Source organism: Schistocerca cancellata, chromosome 6 (genome assembly GCF_023864275.1).
Source record: "Schistocerca cancellata isolate TAMUIC-IGC-003103 chromosome 6, iqSchCanc2.1, whole genome shotgun sequence".
Lineage (NCBI taxonomy): Eukaryota > Metazoa > Arthropoda > Insecta > Orthoptera > Acrididae > Schistocerca > Schistocerca cancellata.
This window is the reverse complement of record NC_064631.1, coordinates 642780068-642807245: the sequence shown is the minus strand read 5'-3', so window position 1 is coordinate 642807245 and position 27178 is coordinate 642780068. Positions and strand designations below refer to the sequence as shown.

General features: G+C 37.9%; 1 protein-coding gene across 2 annotated transcripts in view; it reads right to left on the bottom strand.

Moving 5' to 3' along the window:
- The window catches only part of LOC126190907 (synaptic vesicle glycoprotein 2C-like), a 477766-nt gene that overhangs the window by 172218 nt on the left and 278370 nt on the right, over window positions 1-27178 (bottom strand). For both annotated transcript variants that reach the window (XM_049931535.1, XM_049931536.1), the window contains exon 4: window positions 5867-6029. In XM_049931535.1, the coding sequence (XP_049787492.1) occupies window positions 5867-6029 (163 nt within the window). The remainder of the gene's footprint in view (window positions 1-5866; window positions 6030-27178) is intronic.

Genomic DNA, 27178 nt, shown 5'->3' with positions numbered 1-27178 from the left:
GTCAGGCCACCAAAAGAATCCTACACTCATGCCACGCACGCAAAATCTTGAAGAATCCACGAGGGCAACAGATCGAAGCACTGTGCTGCCACCTGAACGAGTTTCACCTGCCAAACCATTTGCTGTAACCAGAATAGACTTTGCTGGCCCACTATTCATCAAAGTGGGGAAGGAAAAGCACAAGTCATATATCACTCTTTTCACATGTGCTACCACATGAGCTGTACACCTCGAACTCTGTACAGTTTTGTCAACGGACAAGTTTCTTATGGCACTTCAGCGATTCGCCGGAAGACGCGGACTACCCCACACGATATATATAGATAAGGCGAAAACATTCCATGCCACAAAAAAGGAACTAGCCCAACTTTGGAAGGCATTAACCACCACAAAAACTTATCAGCTCCTCGTCCACCACGGTATTACCTGTAAATTCATTGTCTCTCGGACGGCTTGGTGGGGAGGATAGCGGGCACTATAAAGCGTTGCCTACGGAAGGTATTGGGACTCGCAAAGCTCACTGAGGAACAACTGAACACCACCATGATCAGTATTGAAGCCGCGGTGAACTCCAGGCCCATCACACCAGGAGATGATTGAGATGCACTCACACCTTTCCATTTTTTGACGGGAGAAAAACTTACGACTATTCTGACGGGACCAGAGCCTTCAGTGAACACAAATTTAACAAAGGAATTCCGACTGAGACAGCAACTCTGTGACAGTTTTGGAACCGTTGGATTAAAGAATACCTATTGGAGCTCCGGAACTACCATGAAGTTAAACGCCCATCGGGACGAGTCATCCCCTTTCGCCCTGGCGACATCGTGCTGATCCAAGAGGACCTTTGTCCGCGACATATGTGGAAGAAGGTCACATCACTAGTCATCCTGTGCAGCTGGCCGTACCTTTGGAGGTCGACCAGGGTGGGGAGGATGTCACAGAGTGATGTACTTCGGGCAAGTGAGAGACTGTTTGTTTACTCTTAGGACAATGTATCTTTGACTTGTTGTATTGTATGTTCTGTGACTATGTAATAAAGTGTTGTTGGACTGTTAATCGCTGCTCTACTGTGATTCATGACAACCCTTCTCCTCCCTTAACCTGCCCAGTTCTCGCCTAGCCTCATCTAACTCAGCCTGAAGGGCAGCAATTTTCCCCTCCTGTTCCACAATCTTTCTATCTCTACTGCATAGCCTACAGAACCACTGATGAGTCTCGCTCATTTTCCCAATTCCCACGCCACTACAATCGTCCCAATGAAAAAAGTATATATAAAGTTTATCATCCGTGTTTCACTTCCATACATGGCTATTCTCCAGACAAATTCCTTCAGAAAATAATTCCTAAAACTTAAATCTTTATTTGATGGTAGCAAATTTCCCTTTTTCAGAAATGCTTTTTTTGTCATTGCCAGTCTACCTTTTATATCCTCTCTACTTCCACCATCATCAGTTATTTTGCTCCCCAAATAGCAAACCTCATCTACTACTTTAAGTGTCTTTGTTTTCTAACCTAATTCCCTTAGCATCACCAGATTTAATTCGACTACATTCCATTAGTCTTGTTTTGCTTTTGTTGATATTCATCTTGTGTCATCCTTTCAACTACTCTTCCAAGTCCTTTGCTGTGTCTGCCAGAATTATAATGTCATCGGCAAACCTTCAAGTTTTTATTTCTGCTCCCTGAATGTTAATTCCAACCTCAAATTTTTCTTGGGTTTCCTTTAATCCTTCTTCACACTACAGATTGAATAACATTGGGGACAGGGTACTACCCTGTCTCACTCCCTTCTCAGCTACTGATCCCTTTCATGCCCCTTGGTTCGTATAGGTGTCGTTTGATTTCTATGAAAGTTGTAAATAGCCTCTAGCTCCCTGTATTTTACACATGCAACCTTCAAAATTTCATAAAGAGTATTCCAGTCAACATTGTCAAAAGCTTTCTCTAAGCCTATAAATGCTAAAAACGTAGGTTTGTCTTTCCTTAACCTATCTTCTAAGATAAGTCGTAGGATCAGTACTGCCTCATTTTTTCCTACATTTCTACAGAATCTAAAGTGATCTTCCCCAAGGTCAGATTCTATTCGTTTTTTCATTCTTCTGTAAAGAATTCATGTTAGTATTTTGAAACCATGACTTATTAAGCTGATAGTTCAATAATTTTCACACCTGTGAGCGACTGCTTTCTTTGGAATTGGTATTTGCTGCATTCTTCTTGAAGTCTGAGGGTATTTTGCCTGTCTCAAACATTTTGCACACCAGATGGAAAGTTTTGTCATGGCTGGCTCTCCCAAGGCTATCAGTAGTTCTTACAGAATGTCATCTACCCCCAGGGCCTTATTTCGAATTAGATATTTCACAGCTCTGTCAAATTCTTCTCACACTATCACATCTCCCATCTCATATTCACTTACGTTCACTTCCATTTCTATAATATTGCTTTCAAGTTCATCTCCCATGTATAGACCCTCTACGTACCCCTTCCACCTTTCAGCTTTCCTTCTTTGCTTGGCACTGGTTTTCCATCGGAGCCCTTGATATTCATACAGCTGCTTCTCTTTTTCCCAAAGGCCTCTTTAATTTTCCTGTGGGCAGTATCTATCTTTCCCCTGATGAAATGTGCTTCTAAATCCTTCCATGTGTTCACCAGCAGATCCTGCTTAGCCATTTTGTACTTTCTGTCAATCCCAGTTTTTAAACATTCCCTTTTACCTGCTTTGTTTGCTGCATTTTTAAGTTTATGCCTTTCACCAATGAAATTCAATATCTCTTGTGTTACTCAAGGATTTCTAGCTGGCCTTATCTTTTTACCAATTTGATCCTCTGTTGCCTTCACTATTTCATATCTTCAAGCTAGCCATTCATCATCTACTGTATAACTTTTCCCTGTTTTAGTCAACTGTTGCCTAATGCTACCTCTGAAACTCTGACCAACTTCTGGTTATTTCAACTTCTCCATGTCCCATCCCCTTAACTTCCTGCCTTTATACAATTTCTTCAGTTTTAACATACGGTTCATAAACAATAAATTGAATTCAGAGTCCATATCTGCACCTGGAAATGTCTTACAGTTTAAAATCTTGTTACTTAATCTCTGTCTGAGCATTATATAATCGATCTGAAACCTTCCCATATCTCCAGATCTCTTCCATGTATAAAACCTTCTTGCATGATTCTTAAACCAAGTGCTAGCGAATATTGAACTATATTTTGTGTAAAATTCTACCAGGTGACTTCCTCTTTTATTCCTTTCCCCCATTCCACATTCACTTATAATTTCTCTGTCTCTTCCTTTTCACACTACCGAATTCTAGTCCCCCATAACAATTAAATTTTCATCCCCTTTAACTATCTGAATAATTTCTTTTATCTCACGATACATTTCTTAAATCTTCTCGTCACCTGCAGACATAGTTGGCATATAAACTTGCACTACAGCGATACACATGAGCTTCTTGTCTGTCTTGGCTGTGAAAATGTGTTCAATATGCTGTTCATAGAACCTTAGCTGCTCTTCCTATTTTCTTATTCATTATTAAACCCACTCCTGCATTATCCTATTTGACTTTGTATTTATCATTCCTTTTAAGAGGAAAATTTCTTTGTGCCATACACGTTTCAATGTTGTATGCGTATAATAGCAGGGAAGCCTTCATCACTGCCTTATCCTGCAACTAGTGCAAGTGAGAGTGAGTACGCTAAGTGTAGTATCACCATGCATGTGTACTTAAAGCAACTGTCAAATGTATCAGTGTGAGTCAGCCACTAGAGGCTGGCTGTAGAAAGCATGTACACGGCACGGTCTCCGCTGCGCTGTCTACTGGCGAGTCACGCCTATATATGTGCGGAGCAGCACTGATTCGCTCTATGTTCTTTCAGCTTGTACCACTCACATCCACTGTTCTGTGTATCACTTATGTTGCACCTACTTCACGATTCTTTCGTCTTGTTGCATGTGGAGTCAAGAGAGGCTTATTTCCGTTATTGTTCAGAGGTTTATGAATAAAGCATATTTGTGTTACTTGGATTGGTTTTGTGTATTACTTGATCACTGCAGTCACTTATAGAAGAACGTATAATGTGGCACTCCATGCAATAAGTTCCATCACATCCATGTCTTCTGTGCACATCATTTACAATGAGCATCCATCAATATGTCACGTGCAAACATCAATGTAAGCCGAAACCAAGATTGTGGTGACTAAATAAAATTTAAGAAAATTCAAGGCAGAGAACTTTGCACTTTCCCAAAAAAGCATTAATTTCATAGATATACTCTTGTTTTGGTTGCCATTTTCATCCTATTCCCTCCAACAGAGCCATCTGGGATTCATGGTGGAGCATGTGGCTACTCATGATGTTCCTCCTGACTGTGATCTATTTGAGTAGGCACCTTGTATCTCTTGCTCTTCTTAGTATCTGTTCATTTGACTCAATCAGTCCATGAAATATTCAACATTCTCCTCAAATACCACACCTTGAAAGTGTGTATTAATAAAAATTATCATACATCCAGAAAACTTTAGAATTCTGCTTATGTGAAATACAGATAATTTGTTACTATCATTTCATCTCCTCTTTTGTGTAGAGACTTGACAAGAGCGTATTAAGTATGTACAGGAACATTCCCCAATGAAAAGACACACTGTGTAATTAACGAAGTACTGGTATGGTACAAAGCTCACCTTGAAAATAATTTGGTTCTTTTACTGTTGACTTCGTCATAACCACTTGAATATTTTTTTAAGAGTGTCAATAACTTTGAAAACACTGAAATGTGTAGCATTGTTCAGATTTTTTCCACTTATTATTTTTCTTATGTCATAATGAAGACATCAGAACCACATATATTTTAATCTAGTTCAGTTAAAACATTAAAATATCAAAGTTCTAAGATGAGTGAAGATGCTTATATTATGGTTTTAGTAATTTATATGTTTCTATAATGCATGTAGAAAACGATATGTAATTATGTGGGTTGGGACTTTAATAGTGACAACTATTTATTTACAACTTATACAAAACAGATGCATGTTTTGAAGTTTTACTGTCCTTCAGAGTAGTCAAAGTTTTACTGTCCTTCAGAGTAGTCACTATCATCATGTATATCACATTGCCAGTGATGTGGAAGTTGTAGGATACCATTAGCAGTGTAAGTTGTGTTGATAGTTTGAGTGGAGCACTCCACTGTCTGACAAATCCCCATATCAGGTATGAAGCGAATGCCATGAGGTGCCTCCTTCATCTTCAGAATCAACTTGAAGTGACATGGGATTTAGTCCTGGGAGTGCAGTGGGTGGTACAGCACTTTTTGATGGGTGGGTCCTGCAGAAAGTGCCACTGCTTCTTTCTCTAATCTGGCTGCAGGCTAGGTTCCTAAAATGAACAGCTCAGAGAAAGATGTAGCAACACTTTTTGCATGACTTGCCCATCATTTTGCAGGACAGTGATCAGGTGGGCATGGTGCAAGTTCTGACTGATCGATGGGGCTGTAAAGCATTGCACCACCCATCACACTCCTTGGATTTACGCCCATGTGAATTCAGCTCAGTACCTAAATTGAAGGGAACACTTCATAGAATTCGCTTCAGAACTGTTGCAGAGATTTATTGGGCAACAGGCCATTCCAGTCAAACTATCACCACTATTGGTGCTGTTAAGGGTACCCTACAACTTCCACAGTGCTGGCAATAGGTTACACGCACTGCTGATGACTACTCTGAAGGGCAGTAGAACTTTGAAACATGAATCTATTTTGTATAAGTTGTAAATAAATAGTAGACACTATTGAAGTTCCAGTCCTTGCATAAATGAAAATATATGTACATGAAAGGTGTGTAAAATCATAGTTCAGTTGTACTTACATTATGCCACCTAGAAATTTCATTAACACCAGGAACAGCAAACTTTGAGTAAAACTTCCAATGAAACTCAAAATTCCATCAAGAGTGTATGCAATTATTAAAAGCTTCCTTCTTCCAAGGATGTCCGACATGAAACCCCAAGCAAAAGCACTTGTAATCATGCCTGAAAAATATTAAAATTTTACCCATCTGACAGAAATGTCAAGAAAAACTGTCATTAACCTAAAGGTTTTACATCTACATTCCACAATCACCTCATGGTGTGGGTTACCATGTGTAACACTGTCATTTCACCTCTTTCCTATTCCAGATGTGAATGGTTCACAGAAAGAATGATTGTCGGTAAGCTTTTATGTGAGCCTGAGTCTCTAATTTTACCTTTGTGGCCTTTTTGCGAAATGTACACAGGAGGAGGTAATAAACTGATTGAGTTGGGAATGTATGCTCTGGGAATCTTAATGATAAACCAGACTGTGATGCAGAACACCTCTTCAGTAGCATCCGCCACTATAGCTTGTTGAGCATCTCTGAGACCCTTCTGCACTTACTAGATGAGCCCCTAATGAAATGTACTGCTCCTCTTGGGATCTGCCTCTATCAATCCTATCTGGTATGGCTCCCAAGCTGATGAGCAAGAGTCAAGTATTGGTCCAATGAGGGTCTTGTAATCTGCCTCCTTTGTGGACTAACTACACTTACTGTGTATTCTTCAACAAATATCAGTGTCGCATCAGCCTTATCTGAAATTACTTTTATTTGGCATCAGCCTTATGTGCGATTCATTTTATGTCATTGTTCTGTTTTAAACTGCTCCATACACCACATCACTTTACTAGGATTGGTTCTACTGAAGGAAGCATGCCCTTGCCAAAGACTGTTTATACAAGGACCTACAAGGGCTCCAAAATGCAATGCAACTTGGCATTTTTCATATTAACAAACACTGGTGGAAGTGAAAGTAGTTATCTTACTGATAGTAATTTGTTTGAACTACTTCTCCTTTCAAGATTATGCCAGCTACTTTCTCTGCTTTTGGTCTGAAGAATTATGTATGATATGCATGATATGATATGCAAACTTAAGTGACACAGTGGCTTTGCACATCCGCACAGACTACCCATCACACCTCCCTCCTCTATCCAAATTCCCATTCACACCTCAGCCCACTTGGTATTCCCCCAAAACATGAAAGGTGCTGCAGAGCCTTTCGAACCATACTGGAATAGCACCTCAACATCGAATGAAATGGAGGATCCTGCCTGAAATGCAAGCATAGGTGCTTTAATCAAATGAAACTGTATGGTTCCACAGATCTTTGTACAAAGCCACTGTGCCAGGGTGGCAAGGTGGTAAGTGCACATGCATAGTTAGCAGGAGACTGGGGTTTGGATCTCAGCCTTGGCAGCAATTTTCTTTCATCGCCTCAGTCTGCATGTAAACATCACAGATGTTTGAGTCTTGAAGAGGTCTCTGGAAGCACATAATTTCACTTGCAGAAACATGTACTTTGAAGTGTGAGCAATTCTTATGTCTTTCACTAGTAAATACTATTTAGATCAGCTTTCTTGGTGAAAATTTAAAATAATCTCATTCATGTCATGAATGGGAGAGGCGTGGATATCCTGCACCTCTTCTGCTATTAGTATAGATGGTATTTTATGTACAAAATGCACCAGGAAATGAATACCAAATGAAACATACTTTGCAACAGTACGATGCTTCGAGGTCATCTTTATGTGCTGTGCAAATGCCCAGGACAACCTATGGAAGGGCCTCCACCCATGATTCACGCTTGGTAGAATGTGCTGTTGCAATTGGAGTCTGGTGTCTGGTTTGTTAAACAAGGTGTGGAGATCTGTGATTGCATGTGTGTGTGTGTGTGTGTGTGTGTGTGTGTGTGTGTGTGTGTGTGTGTGGTATGGGGTCTCCACTCAACATCATCTTGATCCCCGCTCAACACCATCTTGAAAGTGACGAACTGCTTCGTATATGGCTACACTTTGCACACAAATTTGCACGATATTTTCTGGGTGTAAGTAAGTTTGTGCACTAAAAGCCTGAACAGCTCAGTGATTCCACCAATCTCTTACCGTAAAGTAGCCCTGATTGCATCATCGCTTGCATCAGACATGATAATTAAGTGTGCGTTGGGCAATGGGTGCATGAAGGTCATGGCATGTAACAGATGTTTCTGCCACTAGGAACATTCAAGGTACATGCATATCTGTGCCAAGGTCGAACATGATGTGTACAGTTCCAGCAACTGAGATTACAGTGTCACTGGCTGCGATTATAGTGTCATTGGTCATGCACAGCTGTAGAGGTGACAGTGACAGTGCATGAGAGCGGGTGGTAGAATGATCACATCAGCCCTGGTATCAATGAGGAAATACGTGGGCAGGCGCCTGTCAAGGATGAATAGTCACGGACCATCTGCCCATTGAAACACTACGTCAGTGCTGTTTTGCTGTGATGTGCAGAGGTGTCTTGTTAATGAAGAGTGGCCTCATGCACCTACATCATGACACTGTACTAGTCTGGGATAGGTGCAGCATTGCCAGCAGTGCTGTGCATCCTGCCCAAATCAGCTGTGAAACCAGCAATAGCGTCATCATGTGCTGGGTGTGAAAGCAAGCAATGCATTTGGCTGGCGCGGCTTTTGTTTATAAACAGTAGGGGAGGTGGCCACCTGGGAGGTCGAAAACCTTGCCTGTCGCGGCAGGTGAATATTGTCTGTCAGGGCTGTGAAAGGCGCTCGGGGTGGTAGAGGCAGGGGACATGGCCCAGTATGGGTCACTCTGACCATCGTTGGGAGGACTGCAACTGTGCGGAATGTCAAGGCAGCTCAGCCATGATTGTGCAAAATCGGTTTCGGTGCTTGTGTACTGGGTGTTGACTGCAGCTAAGTGCTGCTGGTTATTGATTAGAATGCGGTGTTGTGATAGTGCCTGCATTCTGTCAGTGAGTCAAAGTTTAAACTCTAGTGATGCCTGCAGATGCACTAGCATTGCTGTATGGATGTTCTCTGGCAGTTTTTTGAGCCAAAGTGTCCATAGTGCATGATCAGGCAGGAGCACTGGGTCAATAAAATTTGCAGGTGGCGCCAGAGCAAAGACAGCATGCTGATCCCCAAGTAGTCTCGTTGACGACAAGATGTAGCTGTTGTTCAGGTGTGCATGTTAGTCATTGCAGCAGTAGTGTCTTGGCAGTTTCATATTTGTGAGAAGCCAGAATGTCCAAAAGCATGTGGCACTGTTTCTGAAGTGGTTAAAAAGAGTGGTGAACTTCTCATTGTCCTCAATGATGCCACAACTCACATCAAAACTCAATGAGAGCAGACTACATTGTGGGAGAATTCACATGGAACAATGGGCAGACATTGGTGGATGGTACGATGGTCATCAGTGGTCTAATTGAAAGGTACCATCACGAGGTGGGCCTGGCACTGCGTGGGAGTGTCTGTGTGTGAGATGGGCAGGAAATGCAGCTTGACAAAGGGCAGTGCATGATGAAGCAGGTCATGTCGCAGCATGGGTGGTGTCACTGTCATGTGGCAATGTGTGTAGAACTCAGATGACTGAAGAATGGCTGCATGTGTGAGTGAAGTTCTGGGGCTGATGCAGTGGGTACGACTTTCCAAATGTAAGATGTCCAAGACAGCAGAAAATGCATGTCAGAGTACGCACAAGGTCTCGGCACTGTACTGAAGAAAGGCATAGTCCATTCATTACCCAGAAGCACTGTTTGTGTCTCACGAAGTTTGTGTGGACATGCAGTTGTTCACAGTGCAGTTGACACTGATGTGACATCATTCGAACCGGGAGGAAGTAAAACATATTCTCAGAGTCCATTGTTGGTTTTGCTGCTGAGTGCAGGCAATTCAAATATGAAGACAGTGCCAGGCCGGAAGTGAGATGGTTGTGATGTCCTGCATGGCTTGGATATGAGTGACATCATAGTCTGTCTCGCAGAACTTGCATTTGGTCGCAATGGATGGAACAGGATTTGGAAAATCAGAATGCGCAGATACAGAAAGGTGACGTGAACCTTGATTCTATGGTCCATTGGCATTTGGATGACAGTATGGAATTATGGACTGATAAGGCGCAGGCCATTATTGTTCAACCATAAAGGCACTGTGGGAGGTGTCCATGTGGTTCAAATAGTTAATGCGAGGGTCACAGCACTCATAATCATTAGCACTGTGACATGCGATGTTTTGTGCTCTTCACAAATTGAAGGCACTTAAATTAACATTTGTTGTGGAGGCGAGCAGCCATAGTTTATTGTGACTACCTGCTGCATTTTTGTCTGAAATACCAGGAAAAGATTCACTTAGTGTCAAACATGGAACGTTTATCAAGATGAACTCTGTAAATTTGACAAGTATCGTGGTACAGTTTGCTGCTTGGCTTCAGTGGAATTCGGGGTTGGACCAAAGACGTAGCAAAAAATGAAGGCATTGTCGTTACGTCGTTCGTGGCATCGTCTAAGCATTGGCAGATATTTTGCAATTTTGCAAACAGGATGTTTATGGAATTCATGAGCACTTGTTGAGAGATATCATCGACACTGCCAAAGAAATGGTAAGGTTGTACTGTTTGTAAAGGCAGCATCCTTGGTTGAATAACCAATGTGGTAGATTTTCAACTTACGAGCAAAATTGTGGTGTGATGCAGAAATTTGGCATCACCACGGTGGGAAATGGGGTTCCAGCAGTGTAATAGCAGAATAGTGACTCAACATAGAGATACATTTCCACACTATTTATTAGTAAGCATAAATACCTAACACACGCAAGCATTATGAGCGTACAGAACATACTAACTCCCACAGCCTCGCACAGCAGCAATCCTCATTTATAGACTCATAGATGTTATGCCGCCACATCTCAATGTTTAATGTCAAACTGTGAATGTTGAAGTCAGTGATTTATTTTGATAGCCTGTATTTAATCATGATAATTGTTTTGTCAATTTGGATTAATTGGAATGGAACGGTGAAAGCTTATTTAATTAATTGTTGCTCAGGAAGAGTTTGGGTTACCACGGGTTCTTTAATAGTAACTCCTAGTAAGTTATAATTAATCACAAGTCTTATGAGCCAGAGCAAGAGGTGAAAGACATTGTAGCTGGAAGGTAAGGATGATTCAGAAGTCAGTGTTTGCAGTCTATTAGCTGACAGTCCATTAGGTTGTTCTACCAATACCCCCAAGACACCAATGAAATCGGCGAGAGACAAACCAGACACTTACGGGGGTCAGTCACAAATAATGTTGGCAGTGATGGTAAAGACAATGCAAGAAATATCAAAAGAAAACATGTAAAAGAAGTCGTGAGAAAAATAAAGAAAGATGGCGTAAAACCCAACAGAGCTTACATCAAATGAACCAGAAGAATGAAAAAAAGAGCAAAAGAAATGTTAAAGGTAAAAAGAAAGAAACCAAAGAAAGTATAGAGAAGGCATTACAAGAAAATCTGAAGGGGTTCCAGGAACAAATGAAGAGACACTTGGATGAAAGAGATAGCAAACACAGCAGAACACAGACCAACTCTGAGAAGATAATTCTAGGATGAGAATGCAGACAACAGGAAAATCTAAGGAACATGTTGTGGAAGACTGAAATACAAATGAAGATTCAAGAAGTCAAGACATGTTATGACCAACAGATTGAAGATATAACAGAGATGCCACAAGAATGCAAAATCACTATTACAAAACTAGTAACTGAGGAATTTGAATTGAATTTGGATTTAGAGGAAGAAATAGCAGCACAGAGGCAGGATGATGATCAATAAATCAAGCAAAAGATCAGCATTTGCAAGAAGGTACACATGAACAGGAGAATGAAACTAAAGAAACTGATGGGAAGATTAACAATGAAACTTTGATAGCAGAGGAAGACAGTGTCATTAAGATAACAGATAATTTGTAATTTTATTTATCCTGTAGATCATACATTGTGTACAGAGATGCACATGGTGATATAGGACAAGTCAAAAATGAAGAGGTGGTGATACATGGTTAAAATGAATATGACACAAACGTCTGCATTGAAGTGTTCGGGTTTACATACGAAGTACAGAACATGGACAGAACAAGTAACATGAAAATTCAAAAGTATACATAAAAAATGGAAATACAAAAGTACTATATACATTTACTATTCATTACTAAAGTAAGACACTAAAAGTGACACACTTCTGTATTATGGTGTTTACATGCAAAGTACATAACATGGACAGAATGAATAACATGGAAATTTAAAAGTAGACATTAAAAATGAGGAGTAAACCCGCTTCTATATTATGAAGTTTAGGTTTGCATACAAATGCGTAGAGCATGGACAGAAAAGTAATAATTTAAACAGAGTTATATTGTGTATAAGATGATGAGCTTTTAAGTAGAAATTAGAATTTTGTGTTAAGAACTGCAGCAAGGGAATAAAAACAGTGATTTAATAAAATTTGTTCCAGTTTTGTTCTCATTACATTCAGATTATTAATTGTCTTGATTTATGATTGGAGACAGTTGTAAATTTTTATGCCCATATATTTAACAAGGTCAGCATATAATTTGCTGCTGTAAGCTATAATTTTTACCTGAGCTTTGTTTCTAGTATCATGAGCTTGGCAGTCTAGATTTTTCTATAGGGTTCATAAATGATGAGCTACAAAACAAACCAGTTCCATTTATTTTAATTATAATTTATTTTATTTCTTTATTTATTCATTTGTAGACAATAAATATTGATGGATGTTGTCCAAAAGTACATGTAAATTTATGGGAAACAATCTGTGCAAAAGGAACATACAAAATTTTACATTAAGTAGTACAAAGAATAATACATACAAAATTGTGCAAAGAATAATACTTGGTCATACCAGACACAGTAATACAACTTTTTATACTTATATACTAACAGTACTGTAACTGCGTAGTCTGTTTGCCCTAAGGCTTTACTTTTGTCTTCCCTGAACAGGAAGCCCTTATATTCACTACAATAATTCAGTAAAGATTTTACCACACTCAACAGCTGTCCATCAGATTTCAAAAATTAACAGAAACTTTAGGGGATGAAGAAACACTATCGGAATTATGTATTGGCCTAAATAGTCATTCACTGCTCAAGTAGAAATTCTTTAAATTCTACTTTCAATCTGTTTTCATCTTCTAACTTTCTAATGTTGGCTGGCAGTATGTTGTAGAGGTTTGTACCCATATGATTCACATGCCTTTGTGTGTGTGTGTTCTTTTTGTTCGCTGAGTATGGAATGCTGTGCTATTTATATATATACAGGGTGGTCCATTGATAGTGACTGGGCCAAATATCTCACAAAATAAGCATCAATCAAAAAAACTAGAAAGAACGAAACTCGTCTAGCTTGAAGGGGGAAACCAGATACCGCTATGGTTGGCTTGCTAGATGGCACTGTCACAGGTCAAACATATCAACTGTGTTTTTTTAAATAGGAACCCCCATTTTTTATTTCATATTGTTTAGTATGTAAAGAAATATGAATGTTTTAGTTGGACCACTTTTTTCGCTTTGTGATAGATAGCGTTGTAATAGTCACAAACTTCTGACAGTTTGTTGGTAGGATTGTGGATGTATGTGGCATTAGATGCCTATGCAAAGGTCATGTAATGTGTGTACATAATAGGCCGTTATTATACAAGGTGATGGCGCATGATAGTGACCCAGGTGGGTTCCGTAAGATTTACACTGAGACATCAATGTTAGTTCAGTATAGTGTTCCTCAAACAACTGTGGCACGGTTCTGGCTCCAAGACATAGACAATTGTACTGCTGAAAGTTGACATTGGCGTCAGGGAAGCTATCAAGCAGGAAGAGGTGCAGGTGGTTCGCAGTTGTCAGCGTGTCTTTGATTAGTACCACAGGTCTCATGCAAGCACAGGAGAATGTCTCCCATAGCATAATACTGCTCCCAGCAACCTGATTCCGTGGCGCGCTGCACGTTGTGAGCCGCCATTCACCTCATTGTCAGCATTTGTGGAGACGACTATCGACCTAGTGTAGAAAAAAAATGTGATTCATCCTAATGAAATGTTTCCATTGATTGACATATTTGATTGTGTTTATTTATTTATTTATTTATTATTTGTCTCGTAGATCAAATCAGTTCAATGGCTTGTACAACTGATATGGGATAAGTCAATACTAATATACAGTTTACAGGAGCTAAAATAGTAAACAAGAACACAGAAGAACGATTATTTTACATTACCTACAAAATTATGTTACTTAAAGTTACAGCTTTACAGAGAATTGTTTCATGATGTGACAAAACTGACTTAACAGCATTCAGCTTTGATACATTATCATGCACTAAGACAATTTTGATTCCAAATATTCCTGGATGGTATAAAAACAGTCTTTTATTAAAAGAGATTTCACTGTCTGTTTGAATTTATTTATGTCTTGTATAAAAGTTGGAAGATGATTATATAATTTTATTCCCGTGCACTTGACACCATCACTGTACAGTTTTGTTGAGTGGGGAAGTATTCTTAGAGGTTTTTGATCTTGTGTCATAATCGTGGTAATCCATATTTTTGCTAATTTTGTTGATACTTTTTTTGGTAAAGAATAATAATTCTAGTATGTATTGGCATGGGAGGGGCAAAATATTTAGTTTCTTAAATAATGGTTTACTAGTGTCTCTTTGTTTTTTGAACATAATTGTTCTGACTATCTTCTTTTGCAGTTTGAATATCTTAATTGATTCAGAATTTTGGCCCCAGAAGATGATTCCATAGTTAAGTACAGAGTGAAAGAGTGCATGGTACATTGTGGTTAGGGTACTTGTGTTAGTGATGTTCCTTATTGATCTAATCATGAAGCATACTTTACTAAGTTTGGTAATGTCAATGTGCCTTTTCCATGTGAGCGTATCAGTAATAGTGACCCCCAAAAATTTTATTTCATTTTCAAGTTTAACATTTTTTTTCCAGTGATATAGTAATGGATTTCTGTTTTGGGCAGTGTGAAAGGTTATTCCAATTGTCTTTTTTGCATTAAGCAGCAGTCTGTTACTTTGAAGCCATCAACTTATTTGATCTGTGGTCCTATCTATATTAGATTGGAGAATTTGTTCGGGTGCAGATATGAGTATAGAGGTGTCGTCAGCAAATAAAAGGGTTTTTGTGTTTGGTAGGCTGTGAGGAAGGTCATTTATGTAAAGTAAGAACAGCAAGGGGCCCAGGACGGAGCCTTGGGGAACGCCTTGCTTTATGGTATGTATGGAGGAATGTACAGTGCTAGCTGTACCTGAGAGCTTAGTTTCATTTAATTCGACATACTGCTGTCGATCTTCCAGATAGCTTTTAAACCAATCATAGGCATTTCCTCTTATTCCATAGGAATGCATCTTTTGCAGAAGTATACTATGATTAACCATGTCAAATGCCTTTGTTAGATCTAGGAAGATACCTATGGCTGGGAGTTTTTTGTCCACAAGCTCCAGTGCATGATCTAGAAATTCTTGTATTGCATCAGTTGTAGCTTTCTTACTTTGGAAGCCGAACTGAGCAGGTGACAGGATATTTTCTTTGTCTAGAAAGGACATGATTCTGGTGGCCATTATATATTCAAATACTTTACTAAAAGTTGAAAGCAGTGCAATGGGTCGATAATTACTGGGATCCTCTTTGCTTCCTTTTTTGTGGACAGGTATAATTTTTGCAATTTTGAGCATACCAGGAAATGTACGATTCAGGAATGAGAAGTTTATTATGGGGCTAGGGGTTTACTGATAAAGTTACTGCAATTATGAAGGAGGAAGCATGGGATTTGATCTTGTCCAGCAGATGATTTTTTTTAAATTTTGCTATGAAGTGTATTTTCTATTTCAATTTCAGATGTAGGCCTTAAAAATAGAGTCTCAGAGCATAAGTTTGGTTCTAGTTGTAAGGGACAGCTATTTTTAAGATTTACTGTTTCTGTAAAGTAGTTATTGAATTCCTCTGCTGTTTCTTTCCCACTGGAGACTAATTTTCCATTTATTTTTAAGCTAATATCACTTTGTAGCTGTTTTCCTCTATTAGTATTCATATTAATAAGTTGCCACATGCTTTTGCTCTTATTTGATGACAATTTGAGGTAGTTATCATTCTGTAGCTTTTTGGCTGCATTTACTACGTTCCTTAATATCTTTTTATATAGAGTAAAGTATGACTTAAATGCTTCACTACTGCCTAGTTTGGATTTGCTCATGTAAAAAAGTTCTCTTTTTCTTTGTGATGATCTAATGATTCCCGGGGTGATCCAGCTGGAGAGTTTTCTAACTTTGTTGATACATTTTGTTTGTAAGGGAAAGTGGCAATTAAAATAATAACAGAAAATATCCAAGAATGCTTCATATTTGCTGTCTACTGTTTGAGCCTCATATACATTTTGCCAGTTTTCATTTTGTATATCAAAGAGGAAAGTATGCATGTGGGTTTTATTGAAGTTTCTCCTCTGTACAGTGATTTTATTGTGTTTGTGACTGTTATTTTGCAACCAGACCTGCATAATTAATGCATTGTGGTCTGAAAATCCTAGTTTGACGGAGGATACAGTACAATTTATATTGCTTGCTACTTGATCCAGACAAGTGGTACTGTGATTTGTTATCCTGGTTGGAGTGTTAACCATTAGGTCTAGGTTGTGGCTGTTCATAAAATTTTTAATGCTCAGATGGCTAGAGTTTTCTGAGAGAAAATCTATATTATAGTCACCACATATTAGAACACTATATGATTTTCTTTTACTTAGATTTTCTATTACTGGTGCTAGATTTTTGTAGAAAGTCCCTATGTTACCAGAGAGTGACCTGTAAAGTGCTATTATATAAACATTTAGATCTGTAAGCTCTACACCTGACAGTTCTACATCTTTTTCAATACTATACAAATTGCAAATATCAAGAGGTGTAGCAGTAATGTTGTCTTTTACAAATATGCAACTACCTCCACCTTTGTAAGATGTTCTTGAGAAGTGACCTACGAGTTTAAAATTTGGTATAAAAACACTTTCTATTTCAAAAGACCTCATGAAATGTTCATTAATACATAATATCTGTGTATCTGACAGTTCACTTGCACTTGATAACAAAATTTCTAATTCATTAAGTTTGGTTTTGAGCCCTTGTACATTATGGATGTATACTTTTAGATCAAGATTTTTGTTTAATTTTTTTACCCATTGGTGAGGAGGTTCAGACTTTACCTTATTTACTACAATTTGCTAATGGAGTCCCTTGCAAGTTTTATCGTGTATCTTTAACTTGTTTGATGATGCTATCTTTAACTTGTTTAGTGATGCTAAGTTTTTTCTTTTCTCAGAGGAGGATAGAAAAAATCCTCCTTCTTGGGTATATTTCACCTTAATCTTAAATTAACTCTTACAGGTGTAGCTGCTGCAGTCTTTTGTGGATCTTCTGATGTCTCCTCTTTTCTGCTTTCTTCGTTCTTGTCAAATTTGCTTTCCTCATTTTTGCTTGTAAGTCTTTCAGGAAGCTGATAGACTGATCTATTTCGTAATAGTCTTTCTTTAATTATTTCACTGATGTGATCGCACATAACACTTTTTCCATCGTAATTAAGGTGCATTCCGTGTTTGGTGTGTAGGTTTCGATGTAGTTTACTTACGTCCAGTGCATCGCACTTTGCGTATTCTGCACAAAATTTCTTAATTTTGATGTTAGTTTTCCTAATTTCTTTATTAACACATGATCTGTAAATTAGGTCATGTCTATGAGGCACAGTGGCTACTATTGTGTTCCTAGATTTATTCACTACTAGAAAGATCTGTAGCGTTTTAATGCAGGCATCGGCTTCCTTTTTAGCTATGTCATTCGAACCCGCTATACATACTATAAAGTCATTATCCTGTATTGTGTTCATCTGAAGATCAGTGTCTACGACATGGTGTATTCCCGCTCCAGGTTTCACTATGCTAGTCACTGCCGTTTCTCAATTTTTCTCTCGGAGCATGCTTGATAGCTTTCTGCCGTGGCTGTTGGCAAGCAAGAGAATACCACACTTTTTCCTTAATGATACGTGTTTGCCCTTACCACTGTTTCCAAGTTTACTGTTGGTGTCCGGATTGCAGATATTTACAACATCACGATCAGTTGTACACTCGTTATGACACAAGACATAATTTTTTTTTTTTTTTTTTTTTTTTCCTTCCTTCCTAAGAAAGTAACACTTTTAACAGTTTTTGTGATTTGAGACCAAACTTTTTGCGACACTGCTATCCACTCGGATGATTTATCACGTGTATCTTGTTTCACTTCACACGAATTTTCCACTGTTTGTACTTCGCCAATTTCTTTCTTCAGTCCACTTATTTCCCTTTTTAAATTATTGACTATGAATTGTAGGCTTGAAATTCGTTCGTTTAGGGTTGTAATTTCAGCTTTACAATTTTCACAGGTTTTCTTTTTTACTACATAACTATAACTATTTCTCGTGTTAAAATTAGCGACTTCCACACTCGTGGCCATCTTGTATCCAAAATGTGTAGATCATGATACTATCAAATTCAAGTTTTATGGAATTGATGGCTTAACATACATCTGGTCTGAACCATACTTGATGAACAGAATGCAAAAGGTTGTGCTGAATAATTCAGACAACATAAGATGGGTAGAAAATTTTAGTGATTGGTGTGAAATCACAAAGGAAGACCCACAGGGTTCAATTGTGTGTCCACTCCTGTTCCTTATATATGTGAATGACCTTCCGTATAACATTCAACAAGCAAAACTGGTAGTTTTTGAAGGTGATACTAGTGTTGTAATAAATACCATTAGAGAGAAAGTAACAGAAGATTTAGTAAACGATAGTTTCCAAAGATTTATTAAACTTTCTCTGAAAATGGACTTTCCATAAATTTTGAAAAAACACACTACACTCATTTCTGTACAACAAATATAGTCATACCAATAATTGATGTAGCACACGTGTAGGAGTCAGTAAGTAGGGTAGAATGCTTGAAACTTTTGGATGTACATATTGATGAAAACTTGGAAGAAGCATGTTACTTAGCTTCTCAAACAATTATGTTCAGTTACTTTTGCTCTAACAAACACATCAGTCTCCTGACATATTTTTCATATTATCACTCAGTAATGTCATACAGAATAATTTTCTGGAATACTCATAATTTAGAAAGAAAGTACTGCTCGCACACAAGGGGGCAGTAAAAATAATATGGGTATTCACCCAGAGAAGTCATCTAGGAGCCTCTTCAAGGAGCTAGGAATTTTAACTGTGCCTTCACAACACACATTTTTGCTAGTGAAATTCATCATAATCAATTTGAGAAGAACAGTGATGTACACACTTACATACAACACTAGAGGTGAAAAATGGCCTTTATTATCCATTGTTAAATATGTCAGAGGCTGAGAAAGGGGTTCAATATGCAACAACAAAAATTTCTGATCATTTGCCCAATAACATAAAAAGTCTGTCAGGCAGCTAAGTGAGGTTTAAATCTAATTTAAAATCATTTCTCCTCGACAACTCCTATTTTCTTAATAAATTTCTATTTAAAAGCTGATAGCCAGAAAAAAACTTGCTTTTAAGTGTAGTTGCATGAATAGGAAGAAAATGATTGTGTGTTCACTGATGTCAACAGTAATTATGACATATCCTGTAAACTGACACATTCCCCATCATTTTGATAAAAGAATTGTTCAAATGACCTCCAGAACACACAACTAACTAACTTACTTGCAATATTAACAACAACTGTTCAAATACAGAAACAAACTATTATAGAATGAGCACTCATTCCTTCTGAACTTATTTCTGCTCAACCACATTAGTTACAGATTTATATAATTAATTGCAGAACAAACCTGTGTAAAATAATTATTACTTTTTGCTAAGAGAGGTTTTTATTTCTTTTAATGTACAACAAATTTGTGTAAAACTTTTACTAATTTTCACTACCATATGTTAAATTTTGTATAATATGTTTGTAGAGACAGTTGTAATGAAACAAACCTTTAGAACACTTTCTTTTACTATTAACAAAGAGATAAATATCACATCATTTTCTTCACATTATGTCTACGGTTACAAATTTAGACCAAATCAGGTATACAAACAAACAATAACAATTTTAAAAATTTTTGTTGGCTGAGACCCAGTAACTGTGCGTTATTTAGTTGCGTTATTCAGTTGCACAAAATTATTGTCTAGTTGACCATGGTTTCGACTACACTAAGGCAGTCTTCACCAGGATAGAAATTACGTAGGATTACCTAGAAAATATAATGACATGGCTTGAAATACAATATACTTAATAGGAGTACTTCCATGAATTGTACAAACAGAGTGTACTTACATCCAATCGCACCATGTGTGAAAAACGTCTGAGCAAAAGTGCTCGTCAAATAGAAAATGTCACAAAAATAAAAACTAAAATGTAAAGATGTAACATGTTTGTCAACTGTATAAAAAATTCCAGGGAAATACAATGGCAGCTGCGCGGTTGCTTAGGGCCAAGAACTGCAGCAACCTAGTCGCCACTGTCAGACTAAACAGTTGACAGGCCAAGGCAGCCACAAGGTGGACATGAAAACAGATTCACACCATCTAGCAAGAAGTAATCGAATTACAGAAAACAGCAAATGAGGCATTGCAAAGACAATTTTAAACATAATAGGTAACAAACAGGAACCAGTGTATAAAGTTACAACAGAATGTGACAGTCTTTTTTACAAAAGAAAGTATGGCTCAAATAATGTACAGAGAATACATGAAAATGGAAGGGAAAACAAAGTTCAAGAGACTACATTGAGGAGAGTATTGCCATTCAGACCATTTTTAATTAGCACCTCTATACCTCTAAAAAAGTTTTTGTTGCGTAATTGCAACTGTTCGTTAAGAATGAGACCATCCTTCAAAGATGTGTGTTTAAAAATTTCTAGCTTTTCTAAGAGGTTAAGCCTAAAGCCTTTTTTTCTCAGAGTGCAAGATCTGGATGTCTTTTACATCTAATAGGTTTAGATCCTGTGATTAACAAATGATCAGCGAAAGTTGAATTGTGAATATTGGTGCCGTTTTTGCCTAGAAGGTGTTCCTTAAATCTTATCAAAATAGCTCAGCCTGTTTGCCCCATGTAATAGGCGGGACAATTGCCACAAATAATTTTATAAACACCAGAATTTTGCAAAGTGGAAAGCATAGGTTTCAAGTTATGTATGATGTTACTTTTTTAAAGAATTATTAGTGGAGAAGGCAACTCTACAGTTGTATTTATTTTGAAACAGATGTTGTATCCTGTAAGAAACTGGACCCAGAAATGGTATAGATAAAATTTTTTTGTTTTCATTAGGTTCATTATTAGAAAGGTCTAGGGTGGTGATCTCTTATTGGTTTTCCTACTAAAAATATTATCTACTATAGAAGGGCCATATCCATTATTGACAGCTGACCATTTGTTAATCACAGGACATAATCCTTCTGATGTAAAAGACATCCAGATGCTGCACTCAGAGAAAAAAAGGCTTTAGGCTTAACATCTTAGAAGAGCTAGAAATTTTTAAACACTTATCTCTGAAGGACAGTTTCATTCTTGAAACTTCCTGGAAGATTAAAACTGTGTGCCGGACCAAGACTCGAACTCAGGACCTTTGCCTTTCATGGTCAAGTGCTCTACGAACTGAGCTACCCAAGCACGACTGACAACCCGTCCTCACAGTTTCAATTCTGCCAGTATCTGGGTAGCTCAGATGGTAGAGCACTTGCCCACGAAAGGCAAAGGTCCCGAGTTTGAGTCTTGGTCTGGCACACAGTTTTAATCTGACAGGAAGTTTCATATCAGTGCACACACTGCTACAGAGTAAAAATCTCATTCTGTTTCTCATTCCTAATGAACAGTTGCAATTACTTTTTTCAAGGTATAGAGCTGCTAATTAAAAATGGTCTGAATGGCAATACTCTCCTCAATGTAGTCTCTTGAACATCGTTTTCCCTTCCATTTTCATGTATTCTCTGTACATTATTTGAGCCATACTTTCTTTTGTAAAAAAGACTGACACATTTTGTTGTAACTTTATACACTGGTTCCTGTTTGTTACCTGTTATGTTTAAAATTGTCTTTGCAATGCCTCATTTGCTGTTGTCTGTAATTCGATTACTTCTTGCTAGATGGTGTGAATCTGTTTTCATGTCCACCTTGTGGCTGCCTTGGCCTGTCAACTGTTTAGTCTGACAGTGGCGACTAGGTTGCTGCAGTTCTTGGCCCTAAGCGACCTCGCGGCTGCCATTGTATTTCCCCGGAATATTTTATACAGTTGACAAACAAGTTACATTTTTACATTTTAGTTTTTATTGTTGTGATATTTTCTATTTAACGAGCACTTTTGTTCAGACGTTTTTTTCATACATGGTGTGATTACATGTAAGTACACTCTGTTTGTACAATTTATGGAAGTAATCCTATAAGTATATTGTATTTCATGCCATGTCATTATAATTTCTAGGTAATTTTTATCCTGGTGAAGACTGCCTTAGTGTAGTCAAAACCATGGTCAACTTGACAATAATTTTGTGCAACTGAGGTGGCGATACATACAGCCTGTAACTAAACACTAACAACTTTGTCAGTGCAAGAAGATATAATCTAATTTTACCACATAATAGAACAATGTCATATCTCTGTAAAACAATTTCTCTGCAAATTTCGTATACATCTTTAGAGGAAATGTAGAATGGGTTATAATATTATTTAAATGTTTATTAGTGCACTCAAATAAAGGCATTTTTGCACATCAATTCAAAGACTGACCAAATTTGACTAGATTCATTAAAGACATAAAAACGCAAATTCTCCTCATGTTTTCAGTTATCTGCTTTGTTACAAAAACTAAATACCACTAACCAAAAATCATATAATTCCAAGAATCTAAGTTATTAAAACAAAATTGTTGAGTTGACCCACATATTGGGAAATGCCTGTTTCTGTGTACAAAGGAAGAGGAAGTGCTTTGTTGGATGGTCAGAGAGAGAGACGTCAATGGTGGAACCTAGTAGCTTGTTATGCTTTGACGCTTGGCAATGTTGCACATCAAACTGTGTTTTTGTAAACTGTGACTGATACACACAATAGTAATGAGGAGTTGACACAGGTTTTGGAAACAAACAAATGGAAAACATCTTGTATCCAGTTTGATAATAAAATGGCCCTATGTGCAACTTTTGAAAACAGCTGGAGAAAGCAGAAAAAGATTGGCTTACCAACCAGGCAAGTACCAGAATTCAAATTCTTAACCTGAATGTATTCCTCCTGCCACATAACTACAAGCACTAACACATAAACAGATGTACCGACATCATTGTCAGAAGAGCAATCTAACTCTTTTTATATATGAGAGGGGTTTACGTGTGGCTTCCGAATATAAGGCTGGATGTTTTATAAAACAGTTATGAAACTAGGTAACTCTATGTCTTGTTATTATGTTACACGGTAATGATGTTCTATTTACAGAGAAGCAGCAAATTATTGCCTATGGACAATTATGACATGTTATCGGAAAAAAGTGAGTGAAAAGACAGATTGGCAAAGAGAGCAAGCAAGCTGCACAATAAGACGCTACGTGGAAGCTATATTGAATGAAATTAAAGAAAACAAGCCTGCAGGACCAGTGTCACAGGAATAAAGCCATCACTGCAGCAAAGTGACATGGAGTAAAATGAATAGTTCAATTTTGGGATGAAACATTAATAAGGATAAAAATGGGTACCAAAAAGGGAAGCGGTGATGATAGAGGGGCTGTAGGGGGAGAGACGTCCAAATACCACATGAAAGAGTAGAGAAGAAGCCAGACTTGCACAAACTGATGACTTCTACGTTTGCTAAACTAGGAGAACTAAATACAGGTATCTTGAGTGTGAAAACAGACGTGGAATTTAAAATTTCAGATGTCCAAACCCAAATGTCAAGTGACAAAACAGAGGTATAGGAGCGTTCTGAGGAACACATAAAATTTGTTAATAAACAATTCACAGAATTCAAAACTCAGGCAGCAAAGGATGTATGTGCATTTGGTAAAGGAGTCTAGTGCACGAGGGGAAAGTAGTGGTTTTTGAAAATCAATTTGTTAAAGACTTTGATAATCATAAGAAATTGACTGAAGACCTAATGAGTAGCCACGATGTTGTATCTGCTAAAGTCAACAACATAGGCACAAAAACACCTGGCCAAATAACTAAGCTAAATAGTAAGTTTGAGAAAGTAGGTGGTGATATAGTAGACGTAAACAGGAGAGTGACAGAAATTCAAGAACTGTGTGCATCCAAAAGCTTGTTTAATAGCAGTGGCAGTGTGTGGTCCAACTTACCAGTAATCCGTCTCCCCAGCAACAATTTACATCTGGTGGGTTTTATTCAGCACTTTAAGGACAGTTTTGTTTTTGTTATGACAGACAATTTAAAAATAAAGTTTGTATATAAGTTGTTGGAAGAAGGAGCACTCTCCTGGACAAACTTGAATGATGGACTGAATCAAGAGCTGGCCAGAATAAAGGGTAAATTTCTGAATGGACTTGTCTATAGGAACAAAAATCTCTCTCTGAAAGACTTCTGTAAAGCTCAATTGAAAAAATTAGTATAGTTAGTATATTTAGAGAAAGCTTTTAACGTCAAGACCCAGAAAGACATGCTTAAGAGAAGGTTGCCACACAAATTATAGAGGGAACTACTCAGTTGTCCTGATGATTCAATTGATGCATTTTTGAAATACGTCAACAAGTAGGGTAGAGTTTTGGAGAGGAACATTGAACAGAATACCAATCAGAATTTTAACTATACTGAAAAATGAAACTATGATAGTGGAGATAATTATGGGGGTAGATCCTATAGTCATCAGAAATTTGACTAACTATGGTCACCAGAATTGGAGACACAATGGCATGAATACTAGACAGAAAAACTCCAGGTCGCCACATTTTGGGTCTAGCCCAAGGTATAACATGACCAGTAACTGGAACTGGAATAGGAGAGACGGTTCAATAACAGCAACTGTGAGAAACAGACACACTACCTAACAAATAAGCAGTGTAAGAGCCAAGGATTGTTCAACAAGTAAAAGTACGAGTAGTAGGGGGTGGATAGTGAAGAGGATACAGTACTTTTACCTGAACTTTATAGTTGGGAAGAAAGGAAAACAACAAATGAGGATACTGAACATGATAACGCTGGTCTTAGGAGATTCTTTACAATGCAAGTAGAGGGTTATGTAAACGATGATTCTGAAAAGCAGTTATCTGTGGCAATGATGCAAAAGAAGGAACAGGTAGTATGCAGGGATGATGATGATACTGAAAGAGAGGAAGCTAAAGGTAATTTTTGTGGAGAATGTAGAGTTAAAGAGGGTGCAGAGGAAGGGTAGTCATGATGAAGATGTTGTTGTTGTTGTTGTTGTTGTCTTCAGTCCAGAGACTGGTTTGAAGCACCTCTCCATGCTTCCCTGTCCTGTACAAGCCTCTTCATATCTGAGTAACTAATGCAACCTACATTCTTCTGAATCTGCTTAGGATATTCATCTCTTGGTCTCCCTCTACAATTTTTACCCTCACTACTTCCCTCCAGTACTGAATTGGTGATCCCTAGATGCATGTCCTACCAACCGATCTCTTCTTTTGCCACAAATTCCTCTTCTCCCCAATTCTATTCAGTACCTCCTCATTAGTTGTGTGATCTACCCCTCTAATCTTCAGCATTCTTCTGTAGCACAACATTTCGAAAGCTTCTAATCTCTTCCTGTCTAAACTATTTATCACCCATGTTTCACTTCCATACAAGGCAACACTCCACACACATACTTTCAGAAAAGACTTCGTGACACTTAAATCTATACTCGATGTTAATAAATTTTTCTTCTTGAGAAACGCTAGTCAATATTTTATATCCTCTCTATTTCGACCATCATCAGTTATTTTGCTCCTCAAATAGCAAAACTCTACTACTGCTTTATGTATCTCATTTCCATATCTAAAACCCTCAGCATCACCTGATTTAGTTTGACTGCATTCCATTATCCTCATTTTGCTTTTGTTGATGTTCATTATATACCCTCCTTTCAAGACACTGTCCATTCTGTTCAACTGCTCTTCCAGGTCCTTTGATGTCTCTGACAGAATTACAATGTCATTGGCAAACCTCAAAGTCTTTATTTCTTCTCTAAGGATTTTAATTCCTGCAATAAATAAATAAATAAATAAAAATTCTTTTCTTTCCTTTACTGCTTGCTCAATATACAGATTAAATAATATCGGGCAAAGGCTACAACCCTGTTTTACTCCCTTATCAAACACTGCTTCCCTTTCACGCTGCTCAACTCTTGTAACTGCAGTCTGATTTCTGTATAAGTTGTAAATTGACTTTCGCTCCCTGTATTTTACATCTTCCACATTCAGAATTTGAAAGAGAGTATTCCAGTCAACATTTTCAAAAGCTTTTTTTAACTCAACAAATGTAAGTTTTCGTTTCCTTAACCTATCTTCTAAGATAAGTCGTAGGGTCAGTATTGCCTAGCGTGTTCCAACGTTTCTACGGAATCCAAACTTAACTTCCCCGAGGTTGGCTTCTACCAGTTTTTCCATTTGTTTGTAAAGAATTCATGTTAGTACTTCACAACCATGATTTATTACACTGATAGTTTGGTAATTTTCACACCTGTCAACACCTGATTTCTTTAGGATGGGAATTATTATATTCTTCTTGAAGTCTGAAGGTGTTCCACCTGTCTCACACATCTTGCTCACTAAATGGAAGAGTTTTGTCATGGCTAGCTCTCCCAAGGCTATCATTAGTCCTAATGGAATGTTGTCTACTCTTGAGGCCTTGTTTCGACTTAGATCTTTCAATGCTCTGTCATATTCTTCACACAGTATCGTATCTCCCATTTCATGTACGTCCTCTTCTATTTCTGTAATATTGCCCTCAAGTACATCGCCCTTGTATAGACCCTCTATATACTCCTTCCAGCTTTCTGCTTTCCCTTCTTTGCTTAGGACTGGTTTTCCATCTGAGCTCTTGATATTCATACATATTCTTTTCACCAAAGGTCTCTTCAGGTTTCCTGTAGGCAGTATCTACTTTAACCCTGGTGACATATGCCTCTACATCCTTACATTTGTCCCCTATCCATCCTTGCTTAGCCATTTTGCACTTCCTGTCGACCTCATTTTTGAGACATTTGAATTCCTTTTCACCTGCTTCATTTATTGCATTTTTATATTTCCTCCTTTCATCAATTAAATTCAATGTCTCTTCTGTTAACCA